Source organism: Athene noctua, chromosome 2 (assembly GCF_965140245.1).
Source record: "Athene noctua chromosome 2, bAthNoc1.hap1.1, whole genome shotgun sequence".
NCBI classification, from domain to species: Eukaryota; Metazoa; Chordata; class Aves; order Strigiformes; family Strigidae; genus Athene; species Athene noctua.
Window position 1 is genome coordinate 152834968 of NC_134038.1, and position 25982 is coordinate 152860949.

General features: G+C 38.7%; 2 protein-coding genes across 2 annotated transcripts in view; both read left to right on the forward strand.

Annotated features, from left to right (window-relative positions):
• The window catches only part of KIF15 (kinesin family member 15), a 38372-nt gene extending 20058 nt beyond the window's left edge, over positions 1–18314 (forward strand). The window contains exons 17-35 of the mRNA XM_074898140.1: positions 102–299; positions 1199–1306; positions 2435–2540; positions 3082–3247; positions 4590–4740; positions 5707–5792; positions 6208–6283; positions 6546–6632; positions 7627–7731; positions 8577–8699; positions 10131–10277; positions 11220–11324; positions 11610–11774; positions 12217–12323; positions 14896–14968; positions 15535–15572; positions 17230–17395; positions 17821–17952; positions 18252–18314. Coding sequence (XP_074754241.1) covers positions 102–299; positions 1199–1306; positions 2435–2540; positions 3082–3247; positions 4590–4740; positions 5707–5792; positions 6208–6283; positions 6546–6632; positions 7627–7731; positions 8577–8699; positions 10131–10277; positions 11220–11324; positions 11610–11774; positions 12217–12323; positions 14896–14968; positions 15535–15572; positions 17230–17395; positions 17821–17952; positions 18252–18314 — 2202 coding nt within the window. The remainder of the gene's footprint in view (positions 1–101; positions 300–1198; positions 1307–2434; positions 2541–3081; positions 3248–4589; positions 4741–5706; positions 5793–6207; positions 6284–6545; positions 6633–7626; positions 7732–8576; positions 8700–10130; positions 10278–11219; positions 11325–11609; positions 11775–12216; positions 12324–14895; positions 14969–15534; positions 15573–17229; positions 17396–17820; positions 17953–18251) is intronic.
• A 1524-nt stretch (positions 18315–19838) lies between these two features.
• On the forward strand, positions 19839–25740 carry TMEM42 (transmembrane protein 42). The gene is made up of 3 exons (XM_074900692.1): positions 19839–19950; positions 24602–24748; positions 25597–25740. The coding sequence occupies exons 1-3, from the start codon at positions 19840–19842 to the stop codon at positions 25738–25740; spliced, it is 402 nt and encodes a 133-aa protein (XP_074756793.1). The 5' UTR covers position 19839.
• Positions 25741–25982: the final 242 nt, after the last annotated feature.

The following is a 25982-nucleotide window of genomic DNA, read 5'->3' on the forward strand; positions in this document are numbered from 1 at the left end:
TATTTCATTATTCTGCTTATAGATCCATGAAATACAATACCAGACAGTTTTAATTCCATTTTACAGTTAAATATTACAAAGCAGCCTTTATTTTATAACAGAACATAACCACTCCAACAAAAGCTTACCAGCTAAGATCTCGCCTAGTGCCACGAATAAGCCCAGAAATCTTAGATTATCGTTCTGAAGATTTTCAGTGTTCTGAAGAGATGATGGATGATATTTTGAAGGAGCCAGTTCCCCCAGAGATGAATGAACAAGCATGTGAGGCCATTGCTGAGGAGCTCAAAGTGGCACAGGTGAATGTTCTGAATAAAAACTGAAGTGTATGTGTAACTTTATTGTAAAGCAGGTTTTGGCACAAAATACTTCCCTCTCATCAAATATATTTTAATTTGCATGGGAAGCTGAAGCATTTGGTGAATACTTAAGGTGTCACTGAGAAGTTCTCTAATTTTACATTGTATTTGAGAGGATTCACAATGAAAATACTGGAAGGGATTTGATAGCTGAGTATCTTAAGTAGTTTAAGATACACAGGGCATTTAAAATTTTACTATTTTAACCTGATAATTTGTCTATGAGAACTTCTTTATATCAGACCCTAGTGACAGCTAGATTTAGAACAATACCCAGGAGTAATATATAATACTGCATTATTTGAAGAAAGCTGCCAAATAATGCTTGTCCACTATTTACCTTAATTGTTTTGTATCTTTCATAAAGGTCTTTCTTAAAGGGGGGGAATTTTTTTAAAGAGTGCTATGAGGTTATCTGAACTACTCTATAGAAGTTGGAACTAACTTCAGTGCCTGTAAAACCCTGGCAAAACAGCCAAAATCCCTCTTTAATGCTTAACATAGTGCAGAGATCCTGTAAGGAATTTAGCTAGTGTATATTTTGAATAACTTATTTTTATAGCCTTATTTCTCCAAGGTAACTGTCTGAAAACGGTTTATTGGGTTCAGTCCTTGTATTCCCTGACAGATTTTCTTGTGTTCTGTCAGTTTAATTAGCAAAAGGAGAAACTGGCTACTTAAGACACCAGTTTATTTTTGAATGTTCTGTTTTCTGTTGATTCAGGTCATAAAAAGAGAAAGTAGTTGACATTCCTATATTTAATATGCACAGACTGCCATATGGCATGTGAGTAACTGAAAGATGGGTGCTCTAATTTTGAGTGTCTGTTTTGTCACAGGAGCAATTGAGCACAATGCAGACAAAGCTGGATGAAGAGGAAAGCAAGAATATAAAACTCCAGCAGCATATTAGTAAACTGGAGCATCATTCTGCGCAAATACAGGAGGTGAGAGAATAATATAATACAGGGCTGCGGTGGATGGAGGAAGCAAGCAGTTGATTTAATATGAATGATAAAGCAAGCTTCCACTTTATTGAAAGAAATCACACCTTATATAAACACTAACTATAATTATGCACACTAATCATAAATCTATTGGATACATCTAAAAGTCTACATTATAATATCCCAACCCCTTGTGGCATTTCAGGTATCTCACAACATCCTCCTTCTGGCTTGCTTTTTTTTTCCCAAGGTTGTTTACCATCATAATCAAGGCCGCTCTGTACCTCAGTTTCTCCCTTTGTTAGCATAACTGTCCCCTGGGTTTTTTCCTTTGTTTACCTCAGATGGCTGTAATCAGCTCCTGCACAGACCCATGGCCTTGTTCTGCAAGCCGTTCTCCAACACAGGGCTATATGTGAGTGTGTGTATGTGGCAGTGATATCTACCACGCACATAATACTGTGTTGTCTAGTGAGGTCTGGTGTTACTTGCATTTTCAATTTCGAAAAACTTACATAGCATCACAGCTCAGGGCTGTGCAGGAAGACAAGGACTTCATTTAACTCTGCAGGTTTGGGTTTTTTTGGTTTTAAATGTGATTCTGAGCCTGCTTGATTTTAAATATAAGCAAATAGTTACTCAAGATGTCTGTTCTGGCCAACTTCATGATTTCTGGAAAACAGCAATAGTCAGAGAAATTTTACACTTTGAAATGCTGTAAATACTACTTGTCTCAGTTGGAACTGACCTGAAACATCCTTACTCTGTAAAATAGTAAAATATTTATAAGTCTTTCTTAAGTGCTACTTTTGATTTAACATAGAAAAGGAAATAAGGCCTGTGTTCTTCGCGGATCAATCTCATTTCTGATAGCTCTGAAGTAGATCTCAGCTCCTAAGCCATGGCTTGCTTTCAAATGAACTTTTTAGATAGGCAATATCTTCAGTTATATCAATTTTTTTTTCTATGGATTTCAGATTTGCCCAGCATTGAAGTTAAAGAAAAATGCATCTTGTATTTATAATTAGCTGATTAAGTGCTCTAATATATTAATAAATTACTGTTACAGCTCTGACTTAGCCACTCCTACATTTACTTCCATTTAAAAATTTTGCTTTTCTTCTCAAGCTTCTTTCATCCGAAAGGAATGACTGGAGTAAAGAACGCCAGGATCTCCTTGAACAGATAAAATCGCTTGAAAAGCAATTTCAAGACAGTCAAAGCAAGAGTGACAGTAAGTCTGTGACACTGGTACTCCATATGAGGTTTTGAGGTGTCTTAATGTTTTGAATCAACAGTAGCACATGCTGAGTAACTATTTGGGTTGTTAGTCATACTGGTTTTATTTTTTTAATCTTTTTTTTTAAAGAAAGAAAATCTCTAATACTTGCAGAATAGCTTTTCTTTGCCCAGTCTTGCACAGTATACAATATTCAAAATTGTGCTCTGTTTACCCTGAATTTGAAGAGAGTACAGGATATAGTATTTTAAAAAGAAAATATTAGCTAAAAAAGAGAAAATACTCCATTTATGGGAATGAAGTGATACTGTCTGGAATGTTTTTGATTCTGCCTGTACTGTTCGGTTCTTAAAGTCAATGTTTCATTGACGTTTTCCATTTACAAATCCTCTTTGTGTGTAACCTTCAAGGCTAATTCCACTGAAAATGTGTAAAGTTTTGTGAGACTTTCATAGGGCATTCTGTTGTGTTACATGTCCTGTATCTAGCACAGTTTTCCAAATAACATGTAAAATATTTGTTTGGTTTTTGACAGTATTAAAAAGTGAAGTCTATGACTTGCGCATTGTCCTGCAGTCTGCAGACAAGGAGCTGTCTGCCGTAAAACTGGACTATAGTGCCTTTAGGGAAAAGCAAGAGAAAGAAATGAGTCAGCTTTCTGGTAGACATATGGATGTGCAGTTCCAGCTGGACAGCATCAGGTATGCTGGCAGTTTGGTAAAATGTCGTAACCTCCTTCCTGGATGCATCCAGTGATTTAGTTCTCTTCTGCATGTGAACTTGCACTTTACATCTCTTAAAGTTGTTATTTTGTGCTTATGTCCTTTGCTTATTTTTTTGCTCAATTCTTTCCATGCCTATTTCAGAGCCATGAGGGGAAACATGGTGAAATTAGCGGAAAGAAAATAAAAGGCTTCCTTAATTTTGGTTTGCTATAGCATTTTCCCATTAAGTAGTATATATACCTATAAACTTACTGATCTCCGAAAGTTAAGTAGCTGAAGAGGCATAGTTTGGGGTTTTTTTCCCATTTAGTCTTAAAAATAAACTGTTATTTCTCAGTCCGGTCACATGAAGCAGGTGACATAATGATGCTGCTCTAAAAATACAAGCTGAAAGAAACCATAAGAATAAACTGAAGTTTGACTGTTGGAGCCTGAAAACCTCACTACATTGTATGCAATAATTGCCATTATTATTGGCAGATGAAAATCAGTGAGGCTTTTAATCATTAGTGTGACTTAGTTATGTTGGGTTTTGTTGTTTGTTTTTGTCTTGCTGCGTTTTATTTTTGTGAGGTATTTCTTTTCCTGGAAAGCTTAACTACATTATTGCATTATAGTGAGTCATGTCTTTACTGAAGTCACTTTGAGTGATGCATTGTGAGACTGGGAACCTGCATTTGAAACTAAACATTGTGGCTTTATTTATGCCTTCTGTGTTAGTGGAAGTACTGACTGTTTGGAGGGTATTCTTTCTATAGGGCCTCCATTAACAACATGATTCATAACACTTTTATAGCAGCTTTTTACCCCTCTTTGCTTTTCACTTTTGTGAAAAATGAAATATGTTTTCAGGGCAACAGTTTAGAGGAAAATAACCCAGACTTGCCCAGAATATATGAAGATTTTATATGGGAAAATAACCTAGATGTCAACTGAGCAGATGTAGGTACTGAGGGTCATTCAATCAGTTTTTTGTGCATCAACAGGCTAAAAAAAAATGTAAAAAGAAAAATGGGTGAACACTATTATCAAGACACAATGACTGAAATTTCTATAGAACTTTGTAAGGAGAAAATTATTTCTAGGGATCAGAAAGAGTACTTTGCCTTCTCTGCCAATGCCACTTAAATTTCCTGTGCCCTTCATAACTTTGGGGTTTCTGACTTGAAAAAAAGTTACCATTTATGTCAGTCACTTCTTTCTAAAATAACTATTCTGTGTATAATATGAAGCATATAAAAATAATCAATTGTATCTTAGAATGAAACGAACCCTTTTCTTAATATTGAGGGTGGGTTTGATTGCTTTCTTTATAAAGGTTAGAACATGAAAAGATTCTTGAAGAAAAAGCATGCCTGCAGGATGACTATGACAACTTGCAGGAAGTAGCCAAGTTTGAGACAGATCAACTGAAGCAACAACTTGAAGACAGAAAACAAGAAGCAGAAGCAATGAAAACCGAGCTTTGTGTAAGACAGTTAAGCATTTTAAATGACTTTATATAGTTAGTCTTGTAACCAGAGGGTTTAATTCCTGTTATTATATTGCTGATAATAGATTCCACAGTACTAATAGGTTTCCTGGTGATTTCATTTGGAAGATGTACCCAGGACCTTTTTTAAAACTTAGGCTACCAGAAATATGCAATAGCATGATGAAGTAGTAGGTTTTTTAGCTGAAGAAATTGCTGTGGAAATGTTGAGGGAGATGGGTTAATTAGTAAAGATATGAGAAACTGATTTGGAAAAGAATCCTGGCATTGAAATGTTGGTGATCTTTCATCTCAGTGCTAGTGAAGACTACCTTACTTATTCTATCTTTACAAGGCAGTTTCTTAAAAATTTTCATAGTGGATGTGATCTTGTCAAAATGATCTATGGTTTTTTGTGGTGGATCACTGTCCTGCAATTTAGTTGATGCTGTCCTTGAAAGCCAGTCAGACTGCAGTTACAAAACAGCACTAAGGTTGCTCAAGGGCTTTTGCAAATGATTTTGCCTGCTTTTCTGCAGTGTACGCTGTGTCTGCTCAGCATGTTTACTCTAAGTTTTCCTTTTTATTGTTTAAAGGAAAACTGACATATTGAAAATTATTATTTAAACTCATTATAGTCTAGTATGTTGAACTGCTGATTAGAATTAGAAAAATCCATGCAAATTAGCCTACAGTTGAAAATTCTAACTTCTCCCTTTATAGCCTTGGATACTGAGGAACATTATAGCTATATGAAATTATTATCAATGGCAAGTGAAGAACTGATTGCTTAATCTGAATAAGAGTTTACGTTTGAATTTGTCCAGGACAGAGCTAAAGATCTTTGTTTCCATTTAAGGTTTGTGGGGAGGGGGGGTGTCTTAAGAGTTTTAGATGTTTATTTTGGCTTAAATTATTCTTAAGACCGTATATTGTTATAACAACATATATTTTGATCCCCTAGAACCTTTTGAAACTCCTGAAAACAGAAAAAGAACATAACGAAAAACTAACATTACAATTACAAGAAGACAAAGAAAACAATTCAAAGTAAGTCTTAATTAGCGGTGGGGTTTATTTTCATATGACTTCATTGGTTTTATCCTATGCTAGGTTTTGTATTGAGGTGGAGATCCTGTTTGTAGAGGAGTTTTCCCCAGCTGGGTGGAGATAATTACCAATTTTTATTTTACCAGCTTAGAACAACACTTCATTTTAATATATTCAATTAACATGACAAATGTAACTTCATTGCAAGTATAGTTCTTCATGTTAGAGATAAAGTTCCACTACTGATAGCAGTGTATGGCTAATAACTAAACTACTAGTCTTTTGTATAGCACAAAGAATGTGCTATTCCAAAAAATTAAGTGCAAATAAGAATAAACTTATATGACTTGATTCTTGTTAAAGTTCTCTTATGTACTGATTGTATTTATCACTAGAAATATGTTTTCTTCTCCAGAGAGCTCTTGAAAGTACTTGAAAAAGCACAGGTGGAGAAACCATCCTCTGAAATGGTGACACAGTGTGAGCAGCAGGTACAGCAGCAGAATTTAATGTCTATATTGTCTGTTCACAGATTTCCTTGTGCATTAATAGCAATTTTATTGTGCACTGACTGTTCTGTTGATTACCAGCAAAATTAAACATAGAGTTCTCAGGTTTCAGATTGTTTTGTTAATCTACTGCTTATTTTTTCTGGAAAAGTAACTTGGTTCCTTCCATTTTTTTCATGGCTTTGTGCTTTACAGAACCTACTTCAGAAATAATTATCTCCTTCACAATTATTATTTCTTCTAGAAAGCAAAATTGCAGAAATTGGAACAGGACCTGGCCACTGCTGAAGAGATTATTGTTTCTTTGAAGAAGACAAATGATACAGATAAGGTTTGATCTTATTTCTGTTACTGATACCCAGTTTTGCAGGTAACTACGTTCTGTAGTAGAGTTGAAAGCCCAGAGCGTTTCTATGATACTCAGTAATTCTGTGCAGCTAGGCAATCCTGGCTGTGTATCTAGATAAAACAAATCCTACCTTTTACTGGCATGGAGTTTGTAGGGTGGTAGGAAACTGGTATGCACTCGGAGAAAACACAAGATGACTGAAGGTTAAACAAAAAAATCAAGGTAAACTATCTACTGGACAAAACATTCAATGCATAAACAATGCATAATTGCCCTCATGATTAATAGGGCCTTCTGGTCAGTGCCATGTTGTAATGAGCTAATAGAAATAAGAAAGGTGATGTAAAAATGTGACTGTAGATATCTTTATTAATAAAATCAAAGAACTTTTACAGGAAAAGACTGCTTGAGTGTTTTGAAAGCTTAAGTTCCATAGTACAAGCATTTATGCTGTACGTAAAACAGGCATGAGAAATCACACAGTATGTTTACTATCCATGATACAATGACAAGTCTTGCTTTTTCAATGCCAAAAATTTGAAATGTATAAGGTCAGAAGAATTGGTATTGTCAGTGCAGCAGTGTTTCTTGAATGTGCCTTTTTCCATTATGAAACCTTATTCTATAGTACAATGAAGAAGAAACAAATTAATTTGAAGAAACAAATGAAACCTTAATCTATAGTACTTCTGTTCTCCTATTAGAAACCCATTACAACCTATGACCAAATCAGAGGGCTAGTCTTTTCCAATAAACACAGCAGGTTATTTAATTCTTTATGTAAGTGCTTAGAACAAAAGACAATGATCTGATAAATTTCCTGTTATTCCTTTACATGTGCATACTGAGGCCTCATTTTCAAATGATTGTTTGAAATTTGGGATCGACAAATTATACACCAAAGAAAGACCAGTAATAAAATATATATAAAATATATATATAATGTATCAGCATTATTTTTTTTTTTATGTTGCAGGAAGTTGTAACTGACTTGATGAGACAGATCCAGGAGCTGAGGTCTTCAATTAATCATAAAACTGAGTCCATAGATGCGCTGACAAGAGAGCTCGAGGATATAAATGTATGTTCTGTCATTTTGAAGGACATAGTACAGTTCTTCAGAAATGGAAGGCAGTGACATGTCTTATCATGGGTCTCAAACAGCATGACTTGCTGTAGCGTTTTAGAAGGAAACTTCTTTGTTTTGACATGTTGAAATCTTCTGAACATTTTATGCCTAAGGCTGTCTTGAAAACTGAACTCTTCCCACATAGTGGGTAAAGAGCAGTGTCTCTAAAGGGACCTATTCACATCCTGTAAACTACACTCAGCTGACAGTCACATTTTCTCAGAAATTGGCAATTTAAGACCTCAACAATTCAAGCTGTTGTAAATTCATTTTTGAGGGAGTGAATTTTTATCTTGCTGATCTTGCCATGTTCTACATCTGAAAACAAGTATAAAGAGCTAAAACTATGTATTCGAATAATTGTGCATAAATAAGATGCATCTGCTTTATTAAAATAGATCTAGTTTACAAACTGGTAGAGCAACCCACAGAATGCTTTAGATAATGTGTTTGTATGAACTATGAATTCACAAGGTCCGAAATGTTGATGAGACAGATTTCTACATATGGTTATTTGTTTTTTAATAATGGTTTTAGTGTTCAATATATATTGTGGTGAATAATACATATTAAATTAGTAATTATTTTCCATTGTTCTGACAACTCATTTCTAATAACATAGTTTGTACAATTTAGCAAGTATATCATTCTGATTTTACTCATTGACACTGAGATTTTAAACGTTTGTAGTTGTTATCACAGATCTGTGATATATATTTATTTGTATTATGTTTGCCAACTTTCTTTGATAACATTTTCCTAAAATATTGTAAAATGTAACTTAATATTTTCCATAGTGCAAATATAATCTTGTTCTGGCTGCAAAAGAAGAAAGCAAAGGAATCATAGAGGATCAGGAAAAGAAGATTGAAGAACTGAGGGAAGCCTTAGAGAGAAGACAAATAGCCGATAACATTGAGGTAAAATCATTAATGTTGGTTTATTATTTGTTCAACAGACCAATTGGATGTGGTTTTGCTTAAAATACTTGTGTAACACTTAACCTCCTTTTAGTTCAAACTATAGCTAGTTAAGCTGTTCTTAAAGGAATTTTTCATGAGATACCTGACAAATTCTGTTAAATTATCATATTACTTGACATAAATATTTTATAAGCTACTTCATAAAAACTTATGCTAAAAGCCTGGTTTAATTTTGTTAAGGCCACCAAGGAATCATCAGCTGAATTTAATGGCAGCATTAGATGATGCAGCTGAGAAATTAAAATAGGTAGAAGAATATATTATGTTTAACATTCTCTTCCCCCACTGCTACTATATTCAGTTACATATTTTCTTTACTCATAATTTTAACTAAAAGCTCCACCTGCTGGAAACAGATTTAGGATGCATTGTTGATTCAGTTGCAGTTTTTGCTTTTTAAAATGGTATCTTAACTCTTTCCTGTTACTACTGTCACCATTATTTTGTGAATGTCTTTCCCTCAAAACCACTAGCTTGTCCTTACATGTAATTTCTACAAGATCATCTGTCATATTAGATATGCTTAGTCCAATAATACAGTGCCAATAAAGTCTTCCAGAGTGGTGTTTGCTTCTCAAAAACAATTCTTAAATAGATTTCCATTATGTTTAATAGACAGGCTATCTTCATTAACAATCATATCTAAATTTGACATTTTGAAACCCAAAACTGAGTCACCTGCCAAATGGATCACTTTGGTGGTTGGTTTAAACTGAAATACCAATTCTTGCTACAATGTTATCCTTGGGTATATCTGGCTCCTGATTAAATCATAGAGTTTCTTCTTCTTTGACTGTACATAATTTACTAATTTCCTTCATGCTTTCTTGACTGGACAAGAACTAATCCAAGGTGTCATTTAAAATACTAAGTACTGTTTCTCCTAGATTAACACACCTTGTGTAGGTAACATACCCTATCAGGGTGGGAATCTGGTGCCTAGAATAAATCCAGAGGTATCTACAGAATAGCAGTGCACTGGACAGCTATAATTACTAATTCAGCATGGATTAAAATCTGTACATTCTTTTCTGGCTTCTTATTTAAAGAATTATATCTCTTTTTAAGTGTACACTATACTTTAAAACAGTGGTTGATTTCCCGATATCTCCCACAAGTATCTTAACTGTAACTATACTGTTTCTTTTTTTTTTTCCTGCAACCAAGAAAATAGATATGGAAAACATGCTAAGATTTTCAGCTTACAGATGAATGCTTGCTACAGTTCATTATGAAAAAGTGGAAGGAAAAGGGTGGTGCTTGTAGCTGTTAGCACTCTTTACAACAATGACAAAACATCTTGAAACAACTGCTTTAGAGTAATAACTTTAACATTTCTTTCTTTATGCATCCAATGACTTAAAATAGAGAGAACTTCTGTGTGAAGATTTGCATCATACCACTGATCAGCTGACAAGACTGACAGAGGCCTCTAAGAAACATGATTTGTTGCTTCAGTGTGCACAGGAAGACATAACAAAGAAAGAAGCTCTAATTCAGGAACTCAGGGAACAGGTAAAACAAGGAAATTCTGATAATTAGCTCCTTGGGAGGCAGCTGTGGTTAATTGTACTTTCTGCAAAAGGTTTTACTTGTAACTTTAAAGCATCTTGTACACAGTACTCTTGGTGAAAAGCAAAGTAGTAGTTCAAAAGCTTCTGAATAAAGGCTAGATAACTTTTAAATACTTTGGAAATGGTGTCTAGAGATCATGAAAATGCTTACTCTGAAAGCAGAATAATAAAATCAGTACCTGTAATAAGAGCAACCTGAGGCTATAAGAAGTGTAACCTAGGGGATTAGTTTTCCCTTTGCTTAACACTTATCCACAAACGATATCATTATGGAATGGAGGTAACTGTTGAGCTCTAAATTATGCTGTCTGGGACTGGTTTGGAGCTTTTGCAGCCCAAATAGTTATGTTAAGCCTTTGTCTACATTTTAGCTCTAGTTGTCACAGCTGTCATAGTGCTAAATAATATATTTGTGTTGGCAAAAACTCTGATAAGCTAAGTTATTTTGGAAGGAAGAGTTCTTTTGTCATGTTAGCATAGTCTCTTTGAGGAAACTGATTAAATCTCTACTGGTAAAATCTTTGTATTAAATCATGTTTTGACAGGTAATGTTTGCCAAGAAAGTTCGTAATAGTTTTTCTGTGCTAGCAAGCCCTTTGAAAGGTAGATTGTGTTAGCAAGTTGAAAAAAATTAAATACCAACAAGAACAAAATTAACTACAGAGTATACAGTAGATAATGTATATATGCTTTCAAAGAATACTTGTTAGATGCAGCTATTGAATAATTAACAGTTATTATGTAAATATAGAAAACAGGTGTGAAAGTGAAGTCTAAGGTAATCTAAACTTGTGTACTTAAACTTGCTCAAACTAGAGATCTGGCTGCTGTTTATTTTTTGTGTATTATGAGCTAATTTAATTCTAATTGGGGTTTCTAATAGTTGGACAAAATGACAGAAGAACTGGAGAAGAGAAAGAATGAATATGAACTAAAAATGAAGCAAATAGATTGCTTTGTGGACTCATCTTCAGTAATGTTTCCTCAGGTATGGCATTAGTGAGAGAAACGCTTTCATAGTAATGACTGTTAAAATTCATTGAAAAGGACAAATAAACTTTACAGGCTTCAGACTGGGACCAGAAATGACAATGTTTCAGGAATGGTTAAATCCTATTCACCTTGTTTGTAACTTAAATGTATTATTGATGATTTGTATGCCAGGAATTTATTAACATATGTCTCTGATTAAGTGCTAAAACATGTAACCAATGCATAGGGGAAAAAGTTCTGTACTAAGAGTTTGTGGGTTTTGTTTCTTTTAACTTGCCAGTGTCCAAAAACTCCCCCTAATTTTGATGTGAATTTGGTAAAGCTCTTGGAAACTCATGAGCAAGAAATAGCTGATCGGAGGGCTTCTGCAATAAATCTGGAGCACCTTGTACATGAACTGAATGAAGAACGAAGAGCTAAAAATGATGAAATTCTAAGGCTGAAGGTATTATGAGTTAACCTCTACAGGCAATTTGTAAAATTAAAACAAGACAGAACACAGAGTTTAGACTTCTAATGAGCTCGGCGTAGTAGTCTGTCCATTAAAGCAGAAAGGCAGTTCTTGGTCTTCTCTTTACCTAGGCTGGTAACAAATGGTGACAACTTGCTTGAGAGATCCATATATCTTGTTTTCCCAAGGACTCTGTTGTTTTGTGTTCATGGATATCAAATGGTAACATAATTCTTGCTGATGAAACTGTTCTAACTTATTCTAAATCAAGTTTCTAATGAAACTGTAAATGGAAGGATGATGCAGATCTCTGCTGGAGAACTGCTTGTTTTCTGAGAAATAGTTGTCTCTTACTCAAAAACATGTTCAACTGGAAATGAAAACAGGAACTGCAATTTCATCTTCAAATAAAATGTTTCAAATTTCACTCGCTTAGGAACAATTAAATGACTTGGAGAACTTGCGTCTGGAAATGCAGATATTGGTGGAGAACAACAGGAATTTACAGAGCATTGTAGAAGCTCAGAGACTAAGCAAGAACAGGTAAAGTAAAATAAAATGAAAACCTGTTGTAACTTGAAGCAATTAAGATAAACTTACTGGTTTTATTTGAAATACAATCTTACATATTGTTTATAGAATTAGAGATTGACTCAGCCTTTTCTACAAAAGTTTACTGGCTTGTAAACTTTATTGCCTTCAAATCGCAAATTCTTAAATACAACAAAGTTTTATAAAGGAAATGGAAATAAAATGTAAAATAATTACATGCATAGACTTTTCTATGTATTATATATTGCCATTTCAATTGTGTAATTACGGGTTCAGTAGATAAGAAATGACCGAACAAGTTCAACACATGTTTTAACAGACATAAATGGAACCAGTGTTTCATCTTGTGTTTCTGAGGGTAAGCAACAAACTTCCTTTGAAAAGATGGTACACTACTGTATACCTCAGACTAGAGATATCCTGAGGTTTGGTTCAAACTGTAAGATGTATAGCTTAGTTTTGGACAGAAAATAGTACGTTCCATGGCTTACCTTTTTTGGTTTGTATTTGTTTTCAATATTGTAAAGAATTAAGTAATCTGCTGGTTTACCTCTTGTGGAAAGAAATCTTAACTGGCAGCAAATAATTCTGTTGATGTTTAACGACAATTCAGTTTTAAGGGGCAATTTAGTAGATAGCAACTTCATGCTAAGTAAGAGGGGGTTTTTTTGCCTATTAAATGTACTAAAAAAAAAAAATTTTTCCAGAACTCTTTTCTCTATTCAATGAAGTATCAGTGTTGTCAGTTTTAGAACTGACTTTTTGTTAAGATGAGTATTTAATGTAAAAGAACCCTATTAAACTTGCAAAATTAAGTATTCTGATTAGAAGATGCTATAATTGCAGGTGTCTGTGCAACTCTAATCTGTCCTTGCATTATGTGTATTATACAGTAATCTCCAATTATGGAGGTAGACATTTGTGGAAAACATTCTGTGCAAAGGTGGGACAGTTCAGGTGGGATATTGAATGAAGATGTCTGTAGGATCTTCTGCTTAGCTTGCAACAGACATTTGAAAGTGTGTTGTGAACTGAAATGGGAATCATGGAAAAACAAGAAGCAGTTACCTTGCCATGTAAAACTGGATTCTGTGGCTTTGTTTTTCACACAGTTTAGGGAGTAGGTTACTTGGACCAAATTTCTCACAAAAAAGCATTACTTTTATGTTGTTCATTTGCTGGATTTTGGGACCTTGGGATATAATTTGGATATGCATTAACAATTCCCAGCTGCTGTTAGTTGGTAAGAGTTGTGGACTGAACAGATCGAAGGCTAACAGTATATTGCATGCTCTCTGAAAAATCAAGTTGAGATCTCAGGTGGGGTTACTCACAGCAGATCCATCCCTTGTACTTTATGGGAGTAGCTGACAGCAGCAGCAGATAGCAATCTTTTGTGTGGCCCAGTGATAGAGAGCAGAATGATTTGATCATTGGTGTCACATGGGACAAAGTAATGAGATGTGACATCTTGGACTGCATTGGAGGATGTTTGAGAATACAAAATGAGACCAAGTGCCTGCTCTCTTTCAGTGTTTAGTGTTAGGGCAGGGAAGAGTGAGCTGTGCAGGAAAGATCAGCTTTGACCTCTAATGCTAAGCTGGAGCAGGCTCAGCTCACTCCTCTGGAGCTGGTACAGGCTAATCAGTACTAGAATTTGGAAGGCTCGAGCATAACCAATGATTTTAAACTTGGAGATTTTAAAGTTCATGCAAGTATCCACTGAGAATAAGTAAACAAAGTATTGTCCATTTATAAACTGATGAATTTGGGTGGATTTTGGAAGTGGGTGGTAGTAAAATATAACAAGGAAAATATTATTTTTTAGTTCTCAGAAATTGTTAGACTTTTTAAGCTGGCATTTAATTAACATAAACACCCACACATACACACACTCTCTTAGACTGAGGCTGTTTATACCAGATATGAGAAATAAATCACCCTAGCTAGCTACGTTGACAAAGATTTTAAGTTACTGAATATAGTGATCATCTATAAATTGCATCAAATTACAATTAACTGTTAACCAATGAAGTTCATTTTACGGCACGCTATAAGAATGAAGTGGTCCCAATGGTGTGTTCGTTTGGGGGTTATTTTAATTTTATGGTGTTTTCTTACTTCCATCCAATGTCACGTTTACTAAAAACTAACAAAATAAACAGTTAAAAGATTTTTGTATTCATAAGACTTTTAACCTTCTTCACTTGGCAAGACCTCTGAGCAGTAATCTGACTGCTTTCTGCAGTCTATATGTATGTGAACATCATGAACTGATAAAACATTTACCTCAACCCCAAAGCTATCTAACATAGAGTTCCATAGTTATTACATTTTTGTTTTCCTTAAAACATTAGTTTCTCTATACTCTAACAAAGGAAAATTATGTTCTTGGAATATAAAAGTTTAAACCCTTCCTGAGTTGGTTCGTGATCTTTTGTATTTTGAGTATGAACATGCGTCAAGACAGCTACACACATTCACTGGTATAATCTGGATGAAATGCTTTTACAACTAGTTTCCTCTGTTTGTGAGAAACTTTCTTTATTCTTGGATTTCCTAGTGACCAGAAACATCCTGATGTTGAGTACCTCAAAGAGAAAGAGGAGGAGATTGCTGAAGAACGACTTGCCAAGGTACATTACCCTTCTCATGTCAGTTGCTGTTTCCCTGCTGTGAAGTATTAACATGTGGTCTTCTATTTCATGGCAGTGAAACAAACACTCATTTCTAGTGAATTCTAACAGACACGGCCTGATTTCTTATCTCTTTAACATTTCTATCTTGGTCTAACACCGACAAACTGGGTGTCAAATTGCACAATAAGCAAAACCAGGTTCAGATCACTAAATCTAACTCATCTCCAGAGTTGGAAAGTGAAGATTATGTCACTTGCTGATGTCAAGGCTCTGCCAAAGTGAAACTAATGTCACAGTGGAGGTTGTCATGGATCTCCCAGACAGAAGAACCTCCTGCTAGAGCTCTGTGTATGAATGGGTAGAGATACTTCTGTGGGTCATTTCTGTTCTGCGTATAGCAAAGAGATGAACTTACAGTGAATATTAGATGTGAGCTACTGAGTGGTAGGACAATTTTGGTAGGATGTGGAGTGAGATACGTAGCATCAATTAAGTAACAAATAATTTTATATATATGTATATTAAACATTAAGAATGTAACTAATTTTTTTTAACTTTTACAGAATAAAGCAGTGGAGGAGATGCTGCAAATCAAAGCAGAGTAAGTTTAAATATTGCTTGTTGAACTGGAGATTTGTATGCAACTCATTAATACGAAAAGGATATACTGAAGCAATAGAAATCCAAGATCTGAAACTATAAAAGATGTAATTTGGAAACGTTGTTTACATTTCTGCAAGACACATTAAGTTCTTACTCTTTCTCATCAGTAGGTGGTAGTAGCACCTATTACTAAGTTTTCTAAAAGGGTAACATTGTATCAGGACAATACTCTGTATGGTTCCACCTATTTCATAGTTTTAAACAATTCTAAATGTTCCCTCCAATATAAGTTTTTCTATGTTTTGAATTCATTTATGTGTAGTGAATTCTAAGCATTCCTTTCCAAATGAAATTGAAATACTGTTCATTTTTTATTAATAATTGTAAATATTTTATAATTTTTAACTTAATCTGATTATTTGCTTTTTTATTCTATTTGCTTATATTTTTGCACTTCATCTTGAATAATGAAAATTGTTTATTATTAGAGGATTCTTAGATTGGGTTTGCACTATTGTACGAGTAGTTCTCAAAATTCAAGTGCTTGCATCTCATAGTAGCCAAGAAAAAGTACTGAATTAGTAGGTAAAAATTAGCTTGAAAATGTTGCTCCTGCTATTCTTTTCCTGATCTGTATTTTTCAGGATTCATTGTGGTAGAATCTCCTAATATTTGAGTTATTTACATTTAATGGAATGCTTTTTATGTAGGTAACTTCTTTTAAAGATAAAGATAGTTTTTTATGCACATGGTCATTTCAAAAGTAATTTTTATTAAGTTTTAAAGAAACCCTAATCTTGATGTGGAGTTACTTTGCTTTTATTTGATGCATTGATTTTTCATACCTGTCTGGTCTCCGAAATACACTTTAGAGCAGTGCTGCAATGTCTCATACAAACAAATAATGTACAAAGAGGATAAAGATTCTTTTGTCATCAAGAAAATGTCTTGACAAATGCAGCAAATGAATACTGTTTTTATATAGTAGATCTTAAACATGAGGCTTCATTGAAACGAAACTGATGACAAAAATGTTTTAATTTAAGCAGTATTTAAATAGGCATACATACTTACTAAAGTTCATATAATCAGTAGACAGGTTGTGAAGTTTGTTGGCATGGTTTACTATTCTATGAACCTGACAGAATGAAAACATTTTCAGCAGATGAGATGTCTACCTAAAGTGCTTGTACTTTGGTTACCAGGCCAAACAAGCTCATACCATCTCTGAGCTGTTCAGAGATGTTTGAGCAATAAGGCTATTGGGGGAAAAGCCAGGTACAAACAAGCAACTTAGAGGAAACTTGAAGAGCAGCAGAGTTCATCTGACAAATTTACATGCCTTAGATAAATTAATTCTTGCAGGTGAAGCTTTTATTTCATGGGTGGAGTTGTATGTCCTGGGTTAGAAACAGCATAGTTCCCAAAAAGAAAAGCAATTCTGAAACACTGCCTAGTTAAAAGATAGTATCAAACACAAGAGCTGTGAAGCAGAATGAAATTTTTCCTTCTCTTAACACTGAGTTCTAGGGAAGATATATTGTCTCAGATGGATAATTTTAAAGGAGCCTGCCTCCATGTTCAATGCTGACTTAATTCAGTTGTATGTCATTTATGTTGGTTTTTAATATTTTATGATCCTTTTATGTTGGCAGATTAGAAGAGGCCAAAAATACCCTCAAAATCAAAGAGAATACTTGTCTTGAAATGATGCTGGAGATGGAACGAACAAGAGCTTTGGAGCTGAAAGCTTTTCATGAAAAAGAAGAAATTAGATCAAAACTAGAGGAAACATATGAAGAGAGAGAGAGAATTGGAAAGGTTATATTTTTTTTTGTTGTCTTTACAGTAGAAGCTTATTCAGCAGAGGTAGAGCTGTTGCTAATTGAACAATATTCTGAATTAATTAGCAATCAAAGACTGCTTCTGAAAATGTTTTGCCTTGCTGTTTTGTTGTATTTGCAGTGCTGTTTCCTGCACTAATGAAACTCTAGGTATGGAAATCATTGTTGCAATTCGTAATACAAATCAAATGGTGCTTTTTTTGCGCTTTGGGAGAGATCTAATGTATTACCTAAGGAGACATAAGACAAATATGTATTTCCTGAATGAACCAATTCTTGCATCACATGTTACAACAGATTTATATGTTAGTATGGTAATAGTTTGAAAGAAGCTATTTCTTCTGAAAAGCGAAGGAGGGGCTATGGTTAAGAGGTACACAATGTATTATTTATTAATTACAGGAAATGGCCTTGCTGAGGAAGCAAGTTGACTTTCTTGCTGAGGAGAATGGGAAATTACTTGGTCATCAAAACCTAAACCAGAAGATTCAGTATCTTGTGAAACTGAAGAAAGATTATGCTAAACTTGCTGAGGTAAGTTGCAGAGTAGAATACAGACAAAGTAATGGCCTGACATAGAAGAAAGCTAAGATTTGAAAACTAAAATTCCTGCTCTTCTGCTGGAGAGTGGCAGATGGAGACCTCTGATTCTATGCAGTTGTGTAAGTCATGGCTGGTCTGTCTCCTCACAGGCCCCAGACAAGCATCACCGCATTTTATTTTTTCAAGTACATAGTGTATAAAGGACATGAACAAGTGTAGATACAGCTTATATAGAAATATGAAAGTGGGTATAATTTCCTTAATACACCCATGTGTTTTCTGTTTTGCAGGAGACTGAAAAACTACGACTTGAAAATGCTTTTTTGAAAGAATTAAAAAAATATGACATGTAGACATCATGATCAGCTATAATGACACAAATGAAACTGCAGAGCTGTATTTTTAAAGTGTACAGAATAAGCAAAAAAGCAGTTGTCAATTGACTTTTGCTGGGGTCCCAGAATAATCAATTGGTTTAGTTCCTAGATTTTTTTTTTTGGTAATAGCTGGAATAAAATTCTTCACTAAGTTACATGGGCAGCTTTCAATGACATTAACACCTTCCTGTAATTTTTCAAAAACTGGTTTTGTATAGGTACTGGAAGATACTTCCTTGAAACTTTTGTACCTTGCCAAGGAAAAGCTTTCTCACTGGGAACACACCTGGATTTTTATTTCCTTTTGTGCTTTTATTCAGGTTACTACTGCTTCTGAAATGTTACAATTTTCACCAGAGCTGAATTTTAAAAAGCACCATTTCTTTGTGGTGTTTTTTTTAGTTAAGCACAGGGTCTCTTTCCTGGGTTGCTTTAAAACAATTTTCATATTGAAGTTTGTTCAATAAAACATTAATGTGAATTTAGCAATAGACTTGTAAATAGTACTATAAATATCTTTTGGTTTTGTATTCTTTTTTTATTTGAAATTAAAATGCTTTTTAAATCTTTTTTTTCCTCAGTATAAACTTACAGCAGACTTTCTGTATTAGTATTGTAGGAAATTCCAAGTATTTTGAAACCATTTTCTTATAAACAATTTCAAAATGTTAGACATCTGAAAATATGCTGGGCATTTTAGTAGTATAGCAGAAGTTCATTTAATCACACTTAAGATTTATTGCAAATAACTTTTTAGTGGAATAGAAAACACTGATTTATACTTTTTAGCTTTTTTTTTCCTCTCATTCTGGTTTTGGCTACTAAGTAGTGATACTCTTGTCTACAAGCAATAGGGAAAAAGGAAACGAGGAGAAAGATGTGTGTCGAGTGGGGAGCAGGATACCCAGTGAGTTTCTTCAGTATTTGGCTGAGGGGAAGAAGAATTTCCCCCAGCCCTACCTGAATTCTGAAGCTGCCTAATCCTGCAGATTTGTTTTCACTTGAACTTTGATGGTTAAGTATAGAACTAAAAAACTGATCTTAAACTAAGGAGGTTTTTTTTTCTTTCGTAGACAAGTAACTAACAAGTAGTTAACTACTTGCAGACAAGTCAGTAACTACTGTCAACCTAGTAGTAAGCTGCTGTCTCCTGTGGGCTTTGTTTTTGCCATGTTCTGGGTTTGCCGATGCTCCCCAGAGCAGCCCTGCTCTGTCCGGTGTGACCGTTCCTGCAGTACTTTCCAGGCGGGCAGGGGCTCCAGGCCCTCCCGGGACGGGGAGGCAGGACCGCTGCTGCGCGCTTGCTTCCTCGTGAGCCTTTCTCTGTGTTGTACGTCTATAGCAGGACATAAATTGTTTTCTTACTCCATTCTTGTTTTTTAAAAAATAAAGCCGTTGTACATAACGCAGACTGCCCACGTGCACTTCCCTTGCCCTCCTGTGGGAACCCCGCCCCGGTGCGGGGCGGTGCCGCGGCGGGCTGGGCCGGGCCGGGCCCGCCATGAGGGCCGGCGGCGGGGCGGCGGCGGCGGCCGCGGGGCTGCTGGGGGCGGCGGCGGCCGCTGCGGCAAAGCTGGCGCTGAGGCCGGGCGGGGAGGCGGCCGGCGGCTGGGTAAGGAAGGGAGGAAGGAGGAGATCAGCGCCGGGAAGCGGCTGCCATCTGCTAACGTGTGTGCTGCCTGCGGCCGCCGGCGCCATTGAGCCGTGAGGGGGGGCTGAGGGCGGGAAAGGCGCCGGTTCTTCCTCCTGCTCGCCCGGGGGGGCTCTGCCCTTCAGGCCTGCGGAGGCAGTTGCTGGGCAAGCGGCGCGGCCTCGGAGAGCCGAGCCCTGACTCACCTCTTTGAGGGAGCCTGGCCTTGTAAGCTGCTGGAGGGTTGGCTAATGCGTGGTGGTAATGTCAACAGACAGCGAGCAGGCTGAGGTAAGCCTGCTGGTATGTGGAGAGAAGAACCAGGCATGGTATGAGAATGCCTGAAGCCAAACCCAACTCAGAAACCCCAACTGCAGTGGGTTTGTGTCAGTTCTGCGATAAAAGCAGGATGTTAGTACACTTGAATATCAAACACTAGTTCTCGGCCTGCTGTTCTGCTAATAACCTTGCCCTTCTCCCTCTCTTCTGTTTTTCTCTGCTCATGACAAGAGCAGAGAGGTGGAGCACTTGCTTTCTATCGTGCAGCTCAGCTGGCGTGCTCACCTGGTGAGCTCACCCATGGGCGTTCCTGGGGGATGATCTTTATTTCGGTTGTGTTTCTCAAACTTCGTTGTGCTTAAGGTTACATGGGATTGCTGGCCTCTCACCTCAAACACACACTGTCCTTACCTACGGAAGTGAACCCTCGCACAGGCATGGTGGAGGTGGAGGCGTACACAAGATTGTGAATGGTGAGACGCTGACGTTGACAGCACATGCGTATCAAAAAACACATTGTGGAGTCTCATTTAGGTGTAGAGCGGGGGATATTATTCATATGGCAAATGTACATTTGGACTTGAAATCCAAAGGAGGACCCACAAGAGAAACTAGATCTGAAAAAATCCAGCCTTGCATCAGGAAAAAAGAAAAATCAACTTGTGTAATTATTAGAGATAGCTAAAAAAGCAAAAACCCAGTATTTGCCAATCCTGTTGATCCTTTCCAGTATATCAGAAAGGAGAATCAAAAAATTTAACTCCCAGTACTCTTCTCTGTCCCCCTAGAAAGACTGTGCCCTGCGCTGACAGGAAAGCAGAACATGGAACTACTGAGAATATTGACAGCATATTTTCAGAGTATTTTTCTCCTTTGAAATTTATATAAATATCATTTGTTGAGGGGTGGCTTGGTGGGGGGTTTTCTGAAGGTGCTATGACAGTGTGTCATTGAGGTGGAGTGTTGCCAGCAGGTCAAGGGAGGTGATCCTTCCCCTGTACTCAGCACTGGTGAGGCCACATCTGGAGTACTCGGTCCAGTTCTACGCTCTCCAGTACAAAAAAGAGATGGAGCTCCTGGAGACAGTTCAGCAAAGAGCCACAAAGGTGATGAAGGAACCAGAGCATCCCTCCTGTGCAGAGAGGCTGAGAGACCTGTGACTTCAGCCTGGAGAAGAGAATGCTCAGGGGGATCTCATCAACGTGTATAAATACTTGAAGGGAGGATGCAGAGAGGATGGAGCCAGGCGCTTTCCAGTGGTGCCTGGTGATGGGCACTAGCTGAAACACAGGAGGTTCCCCCTGAACATCAGGAAACACTTTTTCACTGTGAGGGTGACTGAGCACTGGCACAGGTTGCCCAGAGAAGTTGTGGAGATCCTCAGAGACATTAAAATGCTGTCTGGAAATGGTCCTGGGAAACCTGCTCTAGGAGTGGCAGGATTGGACCAGGTGATGTCCAGAGGTCCCTTCCAACCTCAGTTGAACTGTGATTCCATAATGGTGTTTCTTTTTTCTGGACAAATTGGTTCCTTCAGTTACTTGTTTCAGGTCTGTTCTAGGTGATAATTATGAACTAAGTGAATCAGTTCAGCTGCAAAACTAACCAAGTTTTAAGTAAATGCAGTAGTCTTCCTAGTAGCTTAAATTGTACAGGACTGTAGATGCTTAAGTGTTTCAGAGGGCTCCCTTTGAATCCTGCGCACTTGCTGCAAAGGCATTTCTACAGAGCAACCACAAGGTGACAGAGATTCAAGGAGTTTTGTATTTGAGGAAGAACTGCAGAAATCTAAAAATAAGAGAGCAGCCATCACTTGTGCAGCGTGAAAAGTGGCAGCAGATGTTAAAAGTGCATTGACGCTTCTAAGAGGTTATGACGTAGGGTAGCAGGATACTCGACGGCAGCACAAAGATGGATTTCCTGACCAGAAGAATGTGTTGTGATGGCCCAGCCTAAGAGCAGCCTGATCAGGAGAGGTCATTTTACTTGAACAAAAGTTTTCCTTTACTTTCCCCTCTCCCCTGACAAACTTTGTATAAAATTACTTCTGCCACTTCAGGAGTGATTCCGGATTATCTGAAATGTACACTGAAATTAATCTCTTAGAAAAGCAATCAGAACAGTAATCCTTGACTCACTGGGCTGGCTAGGCTGAGCCCTTGGCAGGGGAGGAATTTATACCTCCCTCCTTCCTTGTGGGGAACACCTGGGGACGTTCCTCCCTCTCTGCCTGCGTGCCATTGTGATGACCAGTCCTCTGCCCATGACGCAGGGGGGACTCAACCTCCCTCTAGAAAGCCTTCTTTCTGGGCATATGCCACCTGCAGAGCACACTGCAACTGATTTCCCTGGCTCTGCAATAGACAATCAGAAGAAGCATCCGTGGGTTCAAAGTCACTTTTGAAGATAGCATAGCTGCTGTGATGGTGGGAACCAGCTTTGCTCCACCAGTGATAGACTCGCAGGCTAATTCAAGTCGGGCAGGACCTCCAGAGGTCTCTAATCCAACCTGCAACGGGTTGATCATGACCTTCTCCAGTCAGGTTTTGAATACCTCCAAGGTTGGAGGGCCCATGACCTCTGGTCCAGTGTTTGATTACCTTTGTTTTTCCTTGTATCAGATCAAAATTTCTTTTGTTCCAACCTCTGCTTGCTGCCTCTTCTCATATCCCAGTGCATCTCAGAGAGGAGCCTGGGCTCCATCCTCTCTACACCCTTGTGCTGGTGGTTGAAGACAGTAACAAGATCTCTTTTTCTTAAGGCTTTTCTTCCCCGGCAGCATAACCTGGGTCTTTCTGATCCAGAAATATATTGAATTTAGGTGAAACACAGAGAATTGTTTTCCCCTTCCATCTCTCTACTCTCAGATCTGCCTACCCATTAGAGGTATGTGTGGATGTACACAGCTGCCCTGAGCAAGGTAAAACCGTCTGGTCACACAGGCAGAGGGTGAAGCTGGGTGGCAAACCCCATCCCACAGTGAGCTGCAGCATGGCTGAAGGTTTCTTCTTCAGAGGACTGGTAGCAGCTGGGCATGGTTGTCCCTCTTAGCCCTCTCTGCAGGGTTTGCTAGGGCAGTGGTGGGAAAGCAAGTTCTTCAGTGGCGGAAGACATTTTGAATCATTTACTGTTGCCCTGATAAAGTTGGAGACCTTTGCAAATGTGGGGCAAAATGAGGCCAAACCACATGAACCATCCCTCTCTGGAATGGGGTTAGCCTCAGAGAGCTTGCGCCAACCATCAACCAGGGATTTGATTTACAGCCTCCTTTTCCTTTTAACTTTGTCCTTGCTACATCACTTGCTTCAGAAATCCTTGTGGCCTCCCCTGGCTTGCAGTTAATAATTTCTTCTGAGTGGGAGCAGAACACGGTGGCTCCCCTTGATTTGGGCAGCTGGCAGGGGCCACAGAGCAGCCATTCCCACGGGGCAGGTGCCACCTCTCAGCTGTGTTTGTTGGTGGCTTCACACATGCATTTCTGTCTGCTTCAAGGTGGATCCCACCATGGACTGAAAGGTGACAGGCGATGAAGGCATCATTCCTACAGGCTTCAACAAAGCCTGTCTTTCATTTGCCCTCATGCTCCCTGAGTGTTTGTGAGAGTTGTGATCCGCCTGTGATCTTCTCCTTTGGTGTCTTCACATCAAGGACATGGTACCCTGGGGCTAGGGAGATGGCTGCGGCGCTAAAACAATGGGTATGGGGGGAACCTGTGCATGGTGAAGGCTTTTCAAGTAAAGCTGTGCCCTTTTCTCAGACTGAGGCTGTTTCACATCTTGTCAGGTTGTCTAAGGAGGGTGGTCTTTCTTGAGAACCTAGCTGGCCCTTGAAGGCCCTGGAATTCACAGGTGGTTTTGTTGCCACTAGATGCTAGAGCAGAGAGCTCTCAGTAAACCTGCTCTCCAGTGAGCCTGCAAAATAAGGCATGAAGCCCCTCAGCTCTCGTGTTCCTCCCAGAAGACCCGACTCTGCCCTCACTGTGACAGTAAGGCAGGCCAGGTCATGGGAGGTGGTGAGGACTGGTGGTTTGGGTCTCAGCCCGGATTTACAACAGATGGATCCTGGACCACACACAGCACCAGCACATACGTGTTTGGTGTTTGTCTCTGGCAGGGCTGAATTGGACCCTTTTCCATACATCTAGTGAGGACTCACAGCAGGACATGCCAGGGTCACGCTCCATCCAGGGCTGTTTCCTCGCTTCTGTTTCCTTTTGTGATTTAATACATTCATTCCCACGTAATACCAGCTGTAATTCAGCTTCAGAGGCGCACACTGTTGGGTTTTTCTCCAAAGTGCCCATGAATTAGTGAGGGTAGGCGAGTGGGCAGTAAAAATCCCTTTCATCCTACAGCTGCCTGTGCTGCTTCGCATTGGCTGCGTTGGCTTGGTGTTTGCGTGCAATGCAGTGATGTGGACGGTCTTTGCAAAAGCCCTGCGACTCTCCTCTTCCTCGGCCTCTGCCTCTGTGACGATGACAGCCTCCAATTTCATCTCTTCGGTGAGTAGATCCCTTCCCCAGGTGCTGAAGCCTGGAGGAGCCCAGCAATGTGGGAATGGTCACACTGGGTATGACTGGTTGTACCTCATCTCCCAGCGTGACCGGCATCACTGGCCAGAAAAAGAGAGTTACAGGCAGACATGAAATGGTTGTATTGGGCCTCTGCTGCTCTGACAGATGTTCACAGCAGAGGCTGTAGGACTTTGCTGGGTGATGCAGGAGGAAGGGTGCACTGCACAGTGCCTTACAGCAGTCATACAGTTTACTGCATTTTTTAATTGCCAGTGAGAGTCAGAGCTGGGAGCTTTGCTTTGTTTTGCTTTTCCTTTGCAACAGCTCACCTGTGACAACCCAAAGCCACCCTAGCTGGGTGTGAAGATGCACTGCCTCTAGTGACAGCAAGAGCATTTTTGACCCGCAGGTTTTTTCTGCTCACTTTCCACTCTCAGCAGCTGCCCACCTTATTTCTGTGCTCCAGCTCATAGTCAGTTCATGGTGGTGTCCAAAACTCAAGTCAGTGAGACCCTTTTTTTATTGACTGCAGTTGCCCAGTTGACTGGAGATTTGGCTCCCGAGAGCTGCTGGGAAGACAGCAAAGCACACATGCACCTGGCAGAATCCTGCTTTGAGACCACAGTATGGCTGTGCTTCCAGCCTGTATGGTAGAGTAGGTCATCTCTGGCATCACCCACAGCAGCTGTTTCTGTTGGTGGTCCCAGCAGGAGTTTGTTCAAGCAGGGTTTTTTCCAGGGCCATCTCTCCCAGCAGAAGTCCTTGCAGCTCTCACAGCACAGGAGGCCTTGGGGTGGCTCGGCTCAGCAAAGTTTTGTCTTTGTCTTTTCCTTCAGGCTGTCCTGGGCAAGCTTCTCTTTGGGGAGACGTGGACTCCTTTGTGGTGGGTCGGCCTTGCCACGATGCTCTGCGGCCTCATGCTGCTGCACACGGCTGCACCCCGGCTGGCGCATCTCCCAGTGGAGAAGAAGGAGGCGTGATGGCTGCCAGCGGGGGCATGGCGCCATGCCACCCCTTGTCCCTTGCCAGCCCGCCTCGTGACAGCATCCCCAGCCCCCAGCTGACTCCAAACACGCCGGCCGCGGACCTGCTAACCCCTGCTCACCTGCTGATCTGCTGACTCGCATCTTTCCTGTCAGGTTGGCAGTGGTGTGGTGGCAGTGACAGCCTCAGAGGGAGCTGGTCCACTCTGAGTCAGTATTGTGGAAATCAGGGCCAGAGG